Source organism: Lethenteron reissneri, chromosome 7 (genome assembly GCF_015708825.2).
Source record: "Lethenteron reissneri isolate LAM-NWPU_2019-01 chromosome 7, ASM1570882v1, whole genome shotgun sequence".
Lineage (NCBI taxonomy): Eukaryota > Metazoa > Chordata > Hyperoartia > Petromyzontiformes > Petromyzontidae > Lethenteron > Lethenteron reissneri.
In genome coordinates this window covers 4,254,500-4,271,624 of record NC_083785.1, presented here as the reverse complement: position 1 = coordinate 4,271,624, position 17,125 = coordinate 4,254,500, and the positions used below count along the sequence as shown (strand labels likewise).

The 17,125-nt window shown below is 50.0% G+C and overlaps 1 protein-coding gene across 1 annotated transcript; it reads left to right on the top strand.

Moving 5' to 3' along the window:
• The first annotated feature begins 214 nt into the window (after positions 1-214).
• Positions 215-17,120, top strand: LOC133356020 (insulin-like growth factor-binding protein 5). Its single transcript, XM_061573509.1, has 4 exons — positions 215-1,176; positions 7,209-7,423; positions 11,524-11,643; positions 13,153-17,120. Exons 1-4 carry the CDS (start codon positions 696-698, stop codon positions 13,276-13,278), a joined length of 942 nt encoding a protein of 313 aa, XP_061429493.1. The 5' UTR covers positions 215-695; the 3' UTR covers positions 13,279-17,120.
• The last annotated feature ends 5 nt before the right edge of the window (positions 17,121-17,125 follow it).

Genomic DNA, 17,125 nt, shown 5'->3' with positions numbered 1-17,125 from the left:
CTGTTAAACAGGCAACTGGGCTGGGTTGAGGCTTTGTGCGCTGTTGAGGTGATGTGTGAGGGAGGGAGAAAGAGGAGGCGGAGGAGGTTGGTGGTGGTGGTGATGGGGGTTGTGGTGGTGGTGGTGGGAGGGAGGGAAGCAGTGTGGGGGAGGGGGGGTATGTGGGAGGAGATAGAGTCTATAAGGAGCAGCTCTTGCAGACTTGCCTCTCAGTTGTGTCGCCCTCAACGTTGCCGTGCCTCTGTCGGAGAGGCTACTCCGAGCATTGCTGATCGCGTTATCATTACGACTAACAACAGCAGCAGCGGTAGTAGTAGCATTGCTTTACAATAGCCCCCCAGTAGTCGATGCAGAGTTTGTAGAACAGTTAGCAGAGCAAATCAGTCAACCGCAACTCTCCGTATATAAATGTTAAACAGTAGAATTACATCATATGACAACCGTACCATCCAACTTGTGCGCTTTAATACCAACGCAGAGCTCAACAAACCCAAATCAAAATTGAGAATAATCTGACCTAAATAAACCGACCAAGTGCAAAATAGCCTCATCAGTAACTGTCACTTAACAAACAAAAACCGAAAACCCCACGCGTATTAAAGCGACGCTATTTAATAGAAAGAGAAGCGGCAAGAGCAGCAGCAGCGGCAGCGGCAGCAGCAGCAGAAGGCGGCGTTGTGCGTAGTAGCTAAACAATGCTGCCCATGGGAGTCCCAATCACCTGGACTCGCATGGCACTGCTAGTCTTGTGCGCCATGGCCCCTAACCGAGCGGGCAGCCCCTGGGCTGCTACCGCCGCCGCCGCTGCTGCCACATCGGCCGCCGGCGGTGGTGGCGGCGGTGGCGGTGGTGGTGGTGGCTCGGGGCTGGTTCACTGCGAGCCGTGCGACGAGAAAGCCCTCGCTCAGTGCGACCCGCCGCGGGGCTGCGAGCTGGTGCGTGAGCCGGGCTGCGGCTGCTGCCGGACCTGCGCGCTGCTGGACGGGCAGGCGTGCGGCGTGTACACGGAGCGCTGCGGCTCGGGGCTGCATTGCTCGCCGCGACCCGGGGAGGAGAGGCCCCTCCAAGCGCTGCTCGAGGGCTCCGGGGTGTGCAGATCGCGCCAGCATCCCCATCATCACCACCATCAGCAGCAGCAGCAGCTGCTGCAGCACTCGCCGCTGCAGTCGAACGCAGGTGGGTGGAGGAGGGCGGTGGGGTTGGTGGGTTCCGTAACGTGTGGGGGAAAGAGTGAAATCCGATTGAATTCCGATGGGGGTTGGTGATTTGGTAGGTCGTATATTCGAGATTCGGTCTCTGTGGATGTACGCATGCCTTTGTATGTGCGTGTGTGTGTGTGTTGAACGATGCTAATCGGAGGTGCTGGGGAAGTACAACAAACTGAAGACAAAAGAAGTTGTAAAGAAATGAGTTTTCAATCGATATTTATAAATAAAAAAAACTCAACTCACCCACTAACTCACCCGCTCACGCTCATTCGCCCACCGAGTCACTCGCTCACCCGCTCACTCAGCAGCGTCTTCGCGTGTGGATTTGGGGCAGTGCCAAGTGACATGTCCCACGGCTTTGAGTGAGTCGCCCGAACCACGAAGTGTCCGCATTTGCTGTGGTTCGTGCCGAACAGGTTAACAGCTGCCCTTTTGTTTCCGTGGAAGATGGAAGCCGGGCCAGAGTGGTGGTGGGTTCGCTGATGAGCTGTGTGTAGTGGAAGCCGGACCAGTGTGGTGGTGGGTTCGCTGATGAGCTGTGTGTAGTGATGTGTTTAACTTACGATACCATATCATGTGATGCGAGTGCTGTAATTCGGCGCGCGTTAACGCTTGCAGGGAAAGGCGTGTGAGTATTTGAGTGAATGATTCACGATTTGCTCACATGCTCTCTGTGTGTGTTTGTTTGTGTATTTGTAGAATATTTGCATAGCAGAGACAGCGAGCACTGACAGCACAGACGAGGCCTTGCTGTCGAGATTAGATAAGACAACACGAGAGAGAGACAATCCAGGCGAGACTGGACGACACAGTGGGAGCGCGTGTCGTTCAGAGTATTTGGCTGCTATATTTGAAGCTTTCGTGACTGCAGGAATCCATACTCTTTGGTTCTTTCGGTGAAGTCACGTAGTTAGAAATAAAATAAAACAAATCACGACGTTTCGATCGCAACACAAGCGGTCGTCATCAGCCACAAGCGGTCGTGATCAGGCGTGTGTTGCGATCAAAACGTCGTGATTTGTTTTGTTTTATTTCTATCTACGTGACTTTACCGAAAGAACCAAAAACTATGGCTGCTATACATTTCCACATTAATAAACCACTTTCTTTGAGCTATCATTTGTGGCCAGATCGCTTCTGACAACGAGCTATGCAGTATATATATATAGAAAGCTCAGTGAGCCTTACCTGGAAAGTTTAAAAATAGGTTTTTTTTTTTTTTCAAGTGAAACAGCACGAGACAGACAGAACAAAAGAGGCAGCGCAGACGAGACCAGTGCAGACGAGGCACAGCACGCACGGAACAGCACAAACCAGACAGTACCAGCCAAGACGGAACATTCGAGTCAGGCAGTACAACATGAGCCGGGCAGTAGAGTACTAATGCGGACGGTGCAGATAACGCAGTACAAACAAGACAACGTTAATTGTTGTTTCAATGCAATCAGTGATCTCAAATCGTGCCTGTTCATCAGTGCCGCGGTGGGTATATGAACGTGACGTGCTTGTTAATGAATGTCGATGCCGCTCGGTGTTGTCGCCGTCTGTGACAGTGATTGCTTCGTTGTGAGGGCTGGCTTACAGGAAGACACAACCCAAGAGACAAACAGCTGCTGTTGTCTAGTAGATGCACACCTGTTGCGATACGCCCTAAGTGTCCCCCACGCAGAGGCAGGCGCGTGTTAATGCGACGAAAGACGTTGCAGCCACGATGACGTACGTCACGATGACGTACGTCATCGTGGCGCTCTCGTGACGTCACTTGCCATGTGTGTGTATGTTGAACTTCTCTCGCACCGTGCGTAGTCACCGTGCTCATCGCGTGTTGATAGATCGGCGAAGGGTGTCGCTAAAGTTGCTGCGATGCAGTGCCTTAATGTACGTTTCGCTTACCTATCGCCTGTTACCGAAACTGCCATGCTGTCACGGTTATCAGCGGCATACACCGACACTGCGTTTGCAATCACGAGGTTCACCGGTTCGACTCAATCTCCCCGTTCGCGACACTTGAAACGTTCGGGCAATTTTTAGAAATCCCCGCCTCTGTCCACCCAACGGTGCACAGTAAATGGGCATCACCACAAGATGAGTCAATCGGCAGGCGGCGCGTGGTCGGTTAAGGTGTGTGTACTCCCACTTCCTCCGAAGTCGTCTGGCCAGAGTGGAGAAGCAGGCCACAATACTTCCGCGAGGAGCCCTCTAGAGCAGTGCTCTTCACTCATTTTCAGAGGGTGGCGGGGGGGGGGGGCACTTTTGCCGATAAAACATCATCAGTGTGAGGGCCGCCACACATTTGCAACCATTGGGGTTTGACAGCAGCTCACCACGTGTTGTGTATTGTCAGGGGCCTGCATGTCAAGGGCCGCACTGAAGGCCACCAGGAATCGCCAGTGGCCCGCGGGCCTTGCAAAGAAGAACGCCAATCTAGAACTTTCTCTCACGGAGGGCCCTTCTGCCAGAAGTGGCTTCGGCAAGACACTGCAGGGCCACAACCTTCATTTTATTAACCCACTCATATCTGGGCGTCTCAGGACACAGGCTCCCAGTGTAGTTATCTGCAAGGGCCCATGGTGTGTTGGGTTGCATTGAAGAAGGTAGATGTGCCAATCCAGGTTCACTGTCGACTCAATAAAGCAATTATGGTTTTTCTTTTTTGTAAGATGCCAGCTTGGTTCGACTGGGCCCTGCCACAAATGTGAAATTGCCACCGATGACTCAGGGCTGGCAGGGGAGATGAGGATCGGCGAAAGTTCGTTTGAGCAGGGATAGACTTTTTTATTTTTTGGAAATGTATCAAGTCAAGGGAGCGCATGGCATCACGAACTGCGACATTAAAGCGAACGCACTTGAGAGCCCCACTGGCAAATTCGTCGATACAAAAGTCAAGCCGAGTAAGATCCCCCCCCCCCCCCCCATCAATAGATAACTACTCGATTTACTTTTGAGATAACTTTTCCTCCACGGAATTGGCCGCCCGCCAATTAAAACACGTCAAAGTGTCCCCTTCCTCAATACGAGCATGGGACGGGGCACGTCATCGGTGCTGGCACAGAGCCAGCCCTGTAGAATACAACACGTTCCCACGGCGCCGACCTGCTTCTCTATAGGATGACTCCAGTGGGGCTCGTCACAAAGTTTGAGCATTTTTTTTCTTGACCCCAAGAAGGACGATGGGGACGAGTCATCATCATCATTCCTCTGAAACCTGGCACGCTCCTAAAAAAATGTACGCTCAGAGCCCCTTACCACAGCGCCACCTGGCTGGATTGTGCCGATATCCAGCAATAAACCTGGCACCCGTACAGCCTCTTAAGGCAGTCCACCCCTGGGACAGGGATCGTGAGCACGTTTGACCATACTTCACCACGCTGGTCAGTGCGCGCTCGTCGATGGCGGGGGGACGTGTGGAAGAGCAATGCAGCTGACTGCACCGCCATGCACTGGCACCAAACAAGCCATAAAAACCGGCGTTGTTGTGCGCGGTCGTCACCCATCTAAGCGCGCACCAGGCTCGAACCCCGCTTAGCTTGCGAGGCGCGGCGAGACCGGGCGCATCCCGGGTGGCTTGGTCGCAGGGAATTGACCCCAGAAGGAGGCGCGTGAAGACGACCTTCGCCACACGCATCACGACGCGCGGCTCTCGCTCACACGCACAAAGGCAAAGATCCCCCGTGTAGCCTTTACCAGACTGTAGGGTGGCAAGTGCTGTTAGCGAGCACCTATAAAAGCCAGCACGGCACACGAGGGGGTGGGTGGCCAACACCACGCCCGACCGCCTTTGTCTCCCCAGCGACGATGTTTACACACCGCACCAGGTACTCATTTGAGGCTGAGTCGACCTAGGGGGAGGCCCAGGACCGGTTCAGATTTTCGTCACCGGTGTTGACTGTGAGCTGGAATCGAACCCAGGTCGCCAGGTTCGTAGCGCAGCGTAGCGCTAACCGCTACAACTACCGCTCCCCTTACAGACGCACACAAAGATAAAACAAAGATCCCCCGTATAGCCTGAACAGACTGTAGGGGCAAGTGCTGTTAGCGAGCACCTATGAAGGCCGGAACGGTACACGAGGGGGTGGGTGGCCAGCACCACGCCCGACCGCCTTTGTCTCCCTAGTGGCGATGTTTACACACCGCACACACACACACAGACACACACACACCGCAGGGCAGGTGGCAAAACCAGGCCATGGAGTAAACACCGAACCCCATTCGGCGGACTTCAGTTTAAACCCGCCGGGGTGTTAAGGGCAATCACAACAAGCCCCTTTTGGAAGAAAAAAAAAGGTTCCGCTTGCGCCCAGCTTGCCGGCGCTCTCGGTGCGCGCGGGTTCACGCTGCTCGGCTGCTCTTTGCGCGTAACAGAATGCGCAATTGATGACACAACCGTTGTGTTACAACAGCGAACCCCCGGTAACCTTTGCACGGTCCCAGCGACGTGAAAGCATCCTTGCTATGAAGCGAATGCGACACTCTGCTGCGCCCTCTGCTCAGGCGGAGTAAGGGGGAGGGCCTTTGTGAGAAAAGTGATCGACTGCGACGATGATTCCGAGCCGTTTCTTTTTTTGTTCATCCGCTCTGTGTTTTTATTTGCTTTGCTTGGCATGTGAGTGAGACTCCGGCGTGTCGCATTAATGCGCTGCTATGGGGAACTGGAGTGGTTGGCACCGTGGCTAGGGCTGAATCATCCGCACTATTCCCGTCTGCTATGTGGATCGCTTCGCGTGGTGAGTGCGGTGGCCCCGAGGACGCATGGTCAGGGGGCCTCCTCACCGTCGCCCACCGTCTCTGCGCGGCGGTCAAAATGGGCACCACTTTGTTCGAAACCATCAGTGGCTACCCTACACAGAGACTCGCACGGCCATAGAGTGGCGGGGGGCACGAAGACATAATTGCCCCCCCCACCCCACTGTGCCCCCCCCCCCCTCTGCACACTCATTTTGAGCAGAGAGATTGCTCAACGTTGAACTCACCCCCAAAACATTAATAATAGGAACAACAACAGAGCTCTGTGATAGTAACGACAATCATAATTACTTAATTACCCAGGAAAGCCAACACTGATTCCGAAGACTCTTTTTCAGGATGGTCCCACAGTGGAATTTTTTTGGCCAACTCCAATTACACTGTGACGGAATGTCAACTTCCTCGCCCGGTATGCAGGAGGTCATGGCTTCGATCTCGATTCCGATGCCTGCTGTATATTTGGAGTTTACATGTTATCCCAGTGGTCGCGTGGATTTTTCTTCGGGTTCTCTGGTTTTTCCCCCCAGTTTTAGAATCATGCATTTAGAGTATTTGACTGCTATACATTTGCACATGATGAGCCACTGCATTGGGCTATCGTGTGTGGCCAGCTCGCCTCTGCAAAAGAGCTGCATTGCCATCACGCGAACTCGGGTCACCTTCGCAGCGGCTTGTGTCTCGCCATCGAACAAAGACGGTCGGTCACTGCATCGCGCGCTTGCAGATGGGCTTCTGCGGCCGTCTGGAACGCTCTTCCTTCCGATGTTAGGAATCCACTGGAGCAATGCGCTTTAAGAGCGAGATTGAGAACTCATTTCTTTAGAACAGATTTTTGTGTTGAGTTTGTTGCCCTTTCCCCGCACCTCCGATGAGCGTGGTTGGCTACGTACGGCATGAAAGAAGTTCAACATACACACATATAGCTCAGTGGGCCTTACCTGAAAAAATGTAACAAAGTTCGTAGTTGTTGTGTGTTTAGTCTCCAACGCACCGGTATGCTGAAGTAGTAACTAATTGGCACGTTTTGTCTTCGTGAGAAACCTGTGTCGGGTGGTGGCGACTTAACGACACGTTTATATTTACGCGATATAACCCAAAGAAAAGAAAAAAACCTTTACCATGGACAGCATTGGTCGCGAGAGCGTGTCGAACCGAGTCTGTCGTACAAACGTTCAGCTTGCGCCGGGGAAAGCCGTTGCCTCTCGGTGCCCTGCCCTCATTGCCGACGCTCTCCCCCACCCCCCCCCCCCCCCGCAGACGCTGGCGACGCGAGGGACGATCCCTCCCCCGCCGGGCAGGCGGAGGAGGCCCCCGCCGGCGAACCCGCGGATTCCCCCGTCGTGCAGCCAGGGCCCAGCCGCCAGCGCCCGGCGCATAGTCACCACCGCTCGAAGAAGGAGCGCTACCGCGTGCTGGCGGAGAACACGGCCATGAACGTGCACTCGGCCGAGGCGAAGCAGGACACCGAATACGTGAGCGTGGCGGGGATTCGGGGTTTCGGGTGGGAAGGCGTGGAAGGTTCTAGATTTGAAGCTTTCGTAACTGCAAGGATTACGGTTTTTTCGGTAAAGTCACGTAGGTATAAATAAATAAATTACATTATAAAAAGAAATATTACAAAATTAAAATTATACAAATAATAATAGAAATAAAATTACAATTAATCACTTGATACAGTAAATCTAGCTGTGACGGTCCCACCTGATGACGGAGACTTGTGTTGCCTCCGAAACGTCCTGATTTTTTTTTCTATTATTATTTCTATGATTTTTATTAGTTATAATATTATATTTATTTATTTATTTCACCTACATGACTTTACCGAAAAAACCTAAGAGTAAGGTGTGGAAGGTTGTGTGTGCAACGAAAATCCACAAGGCCGAGCGTGTCCGCGCTCGTGCATTGCGCGTCGCATCAGCGTGCCTCGTCGTCACATTGGGGTCGTGATGATTCCACTGTCACGTGACGTGGATCGGCGTCCCGATGCGAGTATTTGGCTGCTGTACATTTCCACCTGATAAGCCACTTCGTTGAGCTGTCATTTGTGGCCAGGTCGCTTCTGAAAAAGAACTATATAGCCCAGTGGGCCTTACCTGGTCAAATAAAAAATAAAGTTGAATAGTTTATAGTTACGATAGCCCCTGTTGATCACTCACTGAGTGATACTCGTGTTGCTAGCGCTGGGGATATGAAGCCTTAACTGGATGTGGTGACATCTATCAAGTAACTACTATAGTGTTCACGCACGCAACATTACAATTCCAGGTTTCATGGTCAAACTGCAATGTCAGCTCACTCGTTTCAGGCTCTTGACTCGACTTGTGCTCCTCACTCCCTTTTAAATTGTGTTTCCCTGTCGACCTCCAGCAAAAAGCCCTTTGCCTCCCCCTTCATTCCTTGTGCTGCTCTACTCCGGAACTCATTCCCCTCCTCGTTCTTCCCACCACCTGATTACAACTTGCAGTGTTTAAGTCGCCCGTCGTTCGGTCACCGCTTTGTGATCCGCGTCCCAGTGAGTTCCTACTCAAGAGCGATAAGAGGATGCTCATTTGCTGATTACAGCCCTCAGCTGAATAGTGGAAAGTCCACATTGCCATGGCGAGGCAAGTGTATCAATAGGACAACCACTGTTAACCTTTCAACACGGATGACACAGTCAAATTAACATTCTCCCGTATCGCACGGGGTGGCGCTACTTTGTCAGCAAATCGAATCAAGTGTCGAAACTTCAACATTCCAATGGCATGGCCCAGACATTCCGTGACTCTCACGAGCACCGTCGACTTCCCGCAAAATCGGTACTCGCTTTAACGGCCACCGGGAGGGATGATTGGTCGCCAGCGGTGTGGCCCAAGCGAGATTTCAATTTGCAACCAAACAAAGACGGCACGAGTGTCACGCACAGGCGATGCAAAACCCCAGCACCGCAAAGGTCAGGAGAAGAAATGCGCACGCGCTAAGTGTAATGGGATGCATGCGTAAAAATACACCCAGGGGGCTATGGGGAGTTGCTGCGATGCGCTGGGGTACGGTTCCTACCCTTGTTGGTCTCTCTCCAGTCTGACCGACGGCGGCAGTGAGGGCACCTACCCCGTGCATGTTCCACGCGGCATTGATGAAGATTACGAGAAAATGATTTTTTTTTTTTTTGCCGAGTCATCGTTATCAATTTGGCCGGCTGGCTCTGTGCTTGGAGCGTCCGACTGACAGTTGGAATGTTGCGAGTTCCAATCCCAGTCGTGATGGGTGGTGGCTCAAAACCCATCATAGTATAGATTTTATTATTATATTGACCTGTGAGGTATGATGGGTTTTGTCGTATACTTTTGATCATGCAGTGTACTATACATTGTATTGACCTGTGATGTATGAATAGTACTTAGCTGTTTGCAAATGGACTGGCCCCCAACCATAGGAATGTGGCATTTACATCACTGGCTTGGCATCGCCAATGTACAGGGTGGTCGTGATGTTTTGTGACCCCCATTTGATTATCTAAAACTTAATATTTTTTTAAGTAAGGTTTATTTAAAACAGAAAAGGACATGCAAATGGATAAAAAAAATGTTAGGGACTAATTAACTTGGGTGTGCCGGGACATCTGGACTACCCTGGAGATTTGTATCACCCCACGCTCATTTCAGCTGGAAGATATTTTCAACAATCTTAATCATTAAAGTGAATGCTCATCAAATTCAGGATTTGGGATGAGGCGTCACAGGTACAGGGATGCAGCCACGGTGTAATTGTTAGCGCGCACAGGGCTTGCAATCCAGAGCTCACCGGACAGATTCGACGATCTCCGGACTCGGCAGTTGAAGCAATGTGGCAAGTTTCTTAAAATGACTCAGAGAATCCATCGGCAGGCTGCGTGTGGTGGGGTAAAGCGTGGGTACTCACACCTCTTCCATGACATTTGGCGAGCATGGAAGAGTAGGCTAAGTACCGTCTGGAAGGGGCTATCTAAGACTCCTTCCAGCAGATGCCCTCTCTCAAGCAGTGGCATTAGCCATCTATGGCAGGGCTGCACATTTACCATTTGCCATCATTCAGTGACCGACCGTTGTGGATTTTGCACGTTCAGATTTACATGCTGTGAGAATTTGAAACGACATTTCACTCTTTAGGATATTTTTTGACCAATTCCTGAATGAGCATTTTTCTTTGCACGTGGGGAAAATAAAACCGGAGTACTCACAGAAAACCTACACCTGCAAGTGACCAATAGAGATAGATCAACAACCCCCTTGCTGTACTGCCTCTTGCAGGCACATGTTCGTCTACCAAACAGGCGAATTTTTCCAAGCAAGCCACAACACTTCAGTGTGCAGCCACCTAAATTATCGGGAGTGTTGGCCAACACCAGATGCACACATTATGTGTATCACGAGTGGTGGGCGAAAACAAATCTTGAAATGCCCAGAGAAAACCTACACATTAGAGGAGATATCACTCACTTCATGTGACAGTTGCCCGTCGGAACAGGAGTCTCCCAGCATGTGATGGTCTCTCTGCGATCCACCAAACCCCGTATGACTCTTGCAAAACCGAACACCAAAAAATATTCTTTGGCATTTAAAATTACTTTAAACAGTTGTAGCTGACCAGCGCCATCTTCAGTTAGTGTTGCAAAAGGGGACAGTTTGTACATTGAAAGACAATTGCAAGGTCAAAAGGATCATTTACGGCCCTTCATCAAGTCACCACTCGACGGAAGCCTCCCCACGCAGTGTTAGTCATGGGGGGTTGGTTGACCATACTTCACCACGTGGTTTGGTGTCTGTTGGTAAAGGGGGGGGGGGGTGATGGCGGTTGGGGCAGGACCAATTTGGTTATCACTGACGAGTGATGAACAGCTGCTGCCTTAACGCCTTTGAAGGAGGAACGGACGAGACATCCACTCTGCGTCTGAACAGACAATCGAGTGGATATCAAATCTAAAGTTGCATCTTTCATCTCCTGTAATGAATCCATACGTTAGGAAGAAGGGATGAACCTAATTTCGTCAGGTTCATCGCGTAGTGCGCTAACCACCGCGCCACCGCTCCACCAAAATAACATAGGCTTATTGATTTGCAGAGTAACGTACTTTATTAATCTGTATACCTTTGAAAAAATGTACATACATAGGCAAAGGTGCAGGCCTGCAATATCTTGCTCACGCTGCTGCTGGCGAAAGGGCCTCCACTAAAGAGGGTGGTTTGGCCTCCTCTTCCATGCCGAATATAGATGTGCATGTGTGTGTATATATACATACACGTTTTAAAACACATCAAGCGGGACGTTTATTTTAAAATGTGAGTCAACCGCTCTCTCAACAGTTGAGAGAGAGGCCTCTATTACTGTACTTGGCATTACCAAAGGCAGGTACTGCCATCCTGTACTGAGACTTTGCATTCGGTGTGTAATCAGAGTACCCTCGGCATGTACCGTCTGAACACTTTATCTTCTTCTTCTGAACGCTTTGCTCGTTAGAGGTCACGTCGCAAACCGACGCGCGCTGAGAAACGGCGATGCTCGCAAGACGCTAACGACCACGCGGTCACTTTGCCACGCGAACACGCTTTTGCAGGGCCCGTGCAAAAGAAGGATGGAAGGCGTCATCAAGCTGTTTAAAGAAACGACTTTGCTCAACCCCAAAGGCATCTACATCCCGAACTGCGACCGCAAGGGCTTTTACAAAAGAAAGCAGGTAACTTGACGAGAAGACCCTTCCCCTGGGAGCAGGTGGGCTCACGTGGTGTCTCTTGCGTTGAACTGTTGTTTAAAAGTCGACACCAAAGAAGGCCTCGCTGAGTTTTTGATGGAGGGTTGGTCCCGTGTTGAATGTTTAGACACGGTGGATGGCAGCAGCAGAGCAGCATCGGCAGCAGCGGCATCATCACCTTGAGCAGCATCACCTTGGTCATCGACTTATCATCATCATCATCACCATCACCTTCAGCAGCATCACCTTAGCCATTGACTTATCATCATCATCACCATCATCAGCATCGCCTTAATCATTGACTTATCATTATCAGAAGTAGTAGCTGCATGGCCATCTTTAGCAGCAGCAACATCATCATTAGCAGCAGGTTCAGCGACACAATTAGCATCATCACCCACCCTCAGCTACTCCCAGCTATGCACATATAAATAGAATTATACATATCAATATAAATGTATTTAGCCCATCGGCTTATTGGCTTTCCAGACCAATATTATCGAGCGGCATTCGTTTAAGCGCCTGGGTCTTATTTACCCATAAACACTGATTCATCATGTATGTGTGTATGTTGAACGTCTGTCGCAACGTACGTAGCCAACCGAGCCAATCGGAGGTGCGGTGGAAGGACATGAAACTAAACACCTTCATATCAGCCGCCAGTGGCTGATAGCGCCTGAATGTATCGAGGAGCGTGGCGCTACGGCAAACGTTGGCGCCAGTTCCCACCTCGACGTAGTTCCTCGCGCCTCTGAGTCGTCTCGCTGTTCAGGAGCGAGCGGACACCGTGCGGGGGCTTCACGAGTTGACGAACTAAAATCTCTACATCATTTCACCTCCTTTGCCAGTACCAAAATATAAAAATAGGGTTTTTCCCCTTTTTTCTGGCAACAAAACTGAAACCTTTTCTTTTACAAGGAATCATGTCTGCATTAACCACAATACTTGTGGTCAGAATGCAAACAAAAAACGTAGTCTGATAATGTATGCATTGTCCTTGAAACTGATTGGTCCACACCAGAGACAGCTTTCTTTTCAAGCCTCGTCTCAAACGTTGCTAGTCCAGAGGACGACAAAAGGCGTACAGCCCAAAGACAATGCACTATCAGAGTAATGAGAGCTCGGGGTGAGCATCTACATCATGGGACCTCCTTGCCAGTACCAAAATATAAGAATATTATCAGTGTGTTTTTTTTGCATTCTGACCACAAGTATTGTGGTTAATGCAGACATGATTCCTCGTAAAAAAAGGTTTCAGTTTTGTTGCCAGAAAAAAGTCTGCCCAAGAGCACGCCGCGTGCAGTGCACAACAACAACAAAAATCCTCGATTCCAACGACCGATTCGTCTTCGTCGAGCAAAAACATTCCAATTCAATGAACAAACGAGCAATCAAAGGGGAGAATGAGTGAGCGGGCACGGTTGCTTTAATTCCTCACGATCTCACCACCCACCCACCCCCCACCGTCTGTCTGCTCGGTGCCCCCGCGTGCAGTGCAACCCGTCGAAGGGCCGCAAGCGAGGCCTCTGCTGGTGCGTCGACCGCTACGGTGCCCACATCCCGGGCTCGGAGCACGTGGGCGGCAGCCAGAAATGCCTGGGCGTCGTCGAGAGGGACTGAAGAGAAGGAGTGAGGAGGAGGAGGTGACGATGACAACGGCGGTGGTGGCAGTGGTGGTGGTAGTTGTTGTGAAAGTCTTCGGGGGGGGGGGGGGCGGGAGGGGGCACACACAAGGACAGTTGTTCAAATGTAGAGAGCAGGAGAGACTGAGGAGCCGGTTTTGGTCGATTGAGCCTCAAATGAAAAGAATGGTTCAGCTTCACACCGGCGCCCTCGACCGCACTACGCTACTTTGGTGTCAGCAGGTGCATTTTGGCTTGACTTTTGTTGACTCTTTTATTTCCTTGCAGCAGCATTGCCTTCACACCCCCCCTCTCTCTCTCTCTCTTTGCTGGAGTCGATCAGCTCTACATTTGGTGCGCGACAATTTCGTTAATCCATCGGTCGGGACGCTCGATTGACGAGACGCGATTCGAAACGAATTGAAGTGATGTTTGAGGCTCACAATGGCCGTGTCAGTGCATTGAGCCAGCGCTGCTGTGATATTTGATTCGAATCTGAGCAACATCCAGTGATCATAATTAAAGTTTTCTAGTCTCGTGAAGTGATGGTAAGAGCTGGTCACTGAAGACTGCACAAAAACCGATTGTAAAAAATTGTGTTTTTGTTGTGTTGATTTAGCATAGCCCAGAATTGCCTGCTAACATGTTCAAATACATCATAAGCTGTCGTTGTGTAATGGTTAACACGCTGGACAGAGGTCGCCGGTTCAATCTCCCGGAGTGGCAGCTTGAAAGTTGTTTTTTTAAATCCTGTCCACCCAGTAGCATAAACGGGTACTCCTACGGTTAGTCCATCAGTAGGTCAGGTGGGGTGGGGTAAAGTGTGGGTACTCTCACCTCTTCTATGAGGTGTGGTCAGCGTGGAAGATTAGGCCAAAATACCCTCCAGGGGGGCTCTCAAGAGCTTCCTCAAGTGGAGGCCCTTCTACCAGCAGGGCAGTGAGAAAGTAATTTCAAGGCCTGCACTTCACCTTTTTGCTGTATCAGGTGATTGATTGCACGTGAAGCAACCCTGTTGCAGAGCGCGAATGAGCGCCATCTGTGAGTGGATACGAGGCAGGGGGAGGCCAATCGGAGTGGCACCAGACGAGTTCATCGGCTGCATCTCCCAGGGCCCGCTCTCCGAAATGACGCAATGCTCCCTGCTGACTGCAGGAATTCCAGGGGGGACAGGTCTTCCTTACTTCCACGACACACTTCTCATGAGTTACGATGCAACTGGTGAAAAATAAGGAAATGAATGGCAGCCTCAAATGTAGCCACTGACAGCCGAGGGGTTTGGAAGATCAGCATTTTGGAAGTTGAACGTCTTTATGACATTTGGAGAGCGAAGGGTTAGGAGAGAATTCAGTGTAGTTTACAGAGACGCTGTTTCTTGAGTAAACCTACAATGCGTGCCATAACTCAGACACAACCTGTGCCACGCTAGGTTGTCCTTCTATCCTCTGCAATGCAACGGTGGGCAAATACGCCGAGCGCTGCGATGATATTTTTTGGTGGATCTCAACGGGCTCCACGATCCTCCACTGAGCTCTAAGATCGACAGCTGCCGCTGGAGAGTATGGCAAAGAAGTAGCGCCATCTATCGGTATAAATAAAACATAATTGTTTCATGTCTGTATTCTTGAGTCGGGGGGGCAATTTTTTTTATTTGCCATCGGCCGGAACAAGAATTGTTGTACCCTCGTCAGTGCCGGATTAAGCTGGTGCGGGGCCTGTAGCATATGTTGTAAATGGGCCCTAAATAAAATAAAACACAAATATTAAAACACAATGTTTTTACTTGCACAGTAAAGTAATTGTGTTTTTTTTTATTTGCTATACAGCCAGATAATACGACGAATCGCTCACCTTAAGCACCCAGTTGTTTATAAAAGTTGGAGGCAGTATATTACTATAGTAATAGAGCTAGTGCAGAACCACTGAACCGGAATTGATAGCTTGAAAGCATTTAGCGCGGCGCCCTTGAAAGCGCGGGTCCCGTAGCATCATATGCAGCTACTTTTGCCCCTAGGATATTCCGGCACTGACCCTCGTGTGAGTATTTGTTCCGAGTTCCACGACAAATAATTTCGCGGACAACGTATTGGCCACCACCGCTGCAATGCTCGTCACTCCGCAGGTATCCTTGCGATTCGGCACTTGCATTTGTACATTACCAACACGGTTCCATTGTGACGGTCTATATCCACGGTAAGCGTTACCACTGCTGTTAATACACACAGAGAACGTCACTTATAGGCTCTACCGCTTTGGGTCTCTGTGGCAAATCGATTGCTTTTTTCAAAAGTCAAGTCAAAGTGTCCCTCTGCTCAGTGGAGCATTGGACAGCGCACATTGCCATTGACAGCTCTGAGCTCATGGTGGCAATTCCACATTGCCACGATACGGGAGAGTCTCTCCACAGGGCAGTCGCTGTTGACTCCCAACGACAGGATTCATGTGAACGATGGGCTTAGCTCACTCCCAAACCGGATTTGAATTTGCAACTATTAAAGAGTGTAAAGTTGAATGCTTTTAAGCAGAGTGAATCACGTTTCACCACCACTCCTCCCACCTTGCCGTCAAGTCCTTACAGTCATTATCAGACTGTAGAACTTTGGCTTAATGATAAATGGGGGGGGGGGGGGGTGCATTATATTATTAATAACTAAAGGGGGGCAGGGCGGGGGGGTATTGGAGCTATGGGGCAGAAAGGCTAAGAGTGGGATGAAGGGAGAGTGTGTTTGCGGCATAATCGCTGAGATGGATCTGACGCGGATCGCTCACGCAGAGTGCATAGGTCCGAGATTATTAGGAGCGCCTTTTAGCATTTCACGATAATGCGCAGAAACACTATTTCTAAGTCAATCTACAATATTATTAATGTTATTAATTGATGCAAAAAATATTTTTTACAAGCCGCTGCTGTTTGAGTAGTGGTGCTGGTTCGAAAGAGGCTTGCATGAACCTGCACATTGTGTTTTTTTATATTATATTTTGACAATGATGTGCAAAATGCGGATATAGTATTTCCACATTGTTGTAGTGTCTATAATGTTGTTTTAAAAAATCGCGGACTTTTTTTTATCACGATTAACCCAAGTTCCACACTCTCCACCTGTCTCAAACGTTGTACCACAAAGTGCTATTTTATTTTGCTGTTGTTGAGTTATCCATTGAAGATTATTCTTGACGGCTGTGCTATGGCATAGATGCTTTCGCATATAACAGAGGAAGCGTCCCTGCAGTGTTTTGAATAGCAAGGCATTAGGCCCCTATACTCGTCGCCTTGCTTCGGCTGGCGTCCTTCCTTACCATTTAGGTTGTGGTAAAAGACACGAGCTGGATTACGAGGCCTGGATAATGCTTATGTTAACACAGTGCAAATATCTCCATGCTTAATTGGCCGTCGGGTGATGCTCATCTCCATCAAGTGGCCCCCGATCTCTAGCAGTGGGACTTGTACATTACTATGGCCGGGGCCAGTATATCCACAGAACAAACACTTGTTGGCTTCCCATAAAGTGCGACTTTTTTATCGACCCTGGAGGGACGATGGTGGGCTGAGTTGACCCATCGAGTGGGATGCGAGCTTGCAACCTTCCAATTGAGTCAACCCGGCTGGGATAACGTTATTTAGCCACTGGCTGTAAAACACAGGACGACAGGAGAGAGAGGTGTTGCGTTAGGATGTGGATCGAATGCCACTGCACGTTATAGTTTGCATCTGGTTGCAAACAATTAATAAGGCGCATGTTTAATTGTGATGAACACGATCGTTATGTTTTGCATTTTTTTTTAACCAATATGAACGATGTAAAATATGTCCAATAAAACCCGTTTCTCTTTTTGATCAAAGTGTG

Coding starts and splice junctions, on each gene's coding strand:
- LOC133356020 (XM_061573509.1), top strand. CDS start 696: ATGCTGCCCATGGGAGTCCCAATCACCTGGACTCGCATGGCACTGCTA. Junction 1,177..7,208: donor GCCGCTGCAGTCGAACGCAG/GTGGGTGGAGGA, acceptor CCCCCCCCGCAG/ACGCTGGCGACGCGAGGGAC. Junction 11,644..13,152: donor GCTTTTACAAAAGAAAGCAG/GTAACTTGACGA, acceptor CCCCGCGTGCAG/TGCAACCCGTCGAAGGGCCG.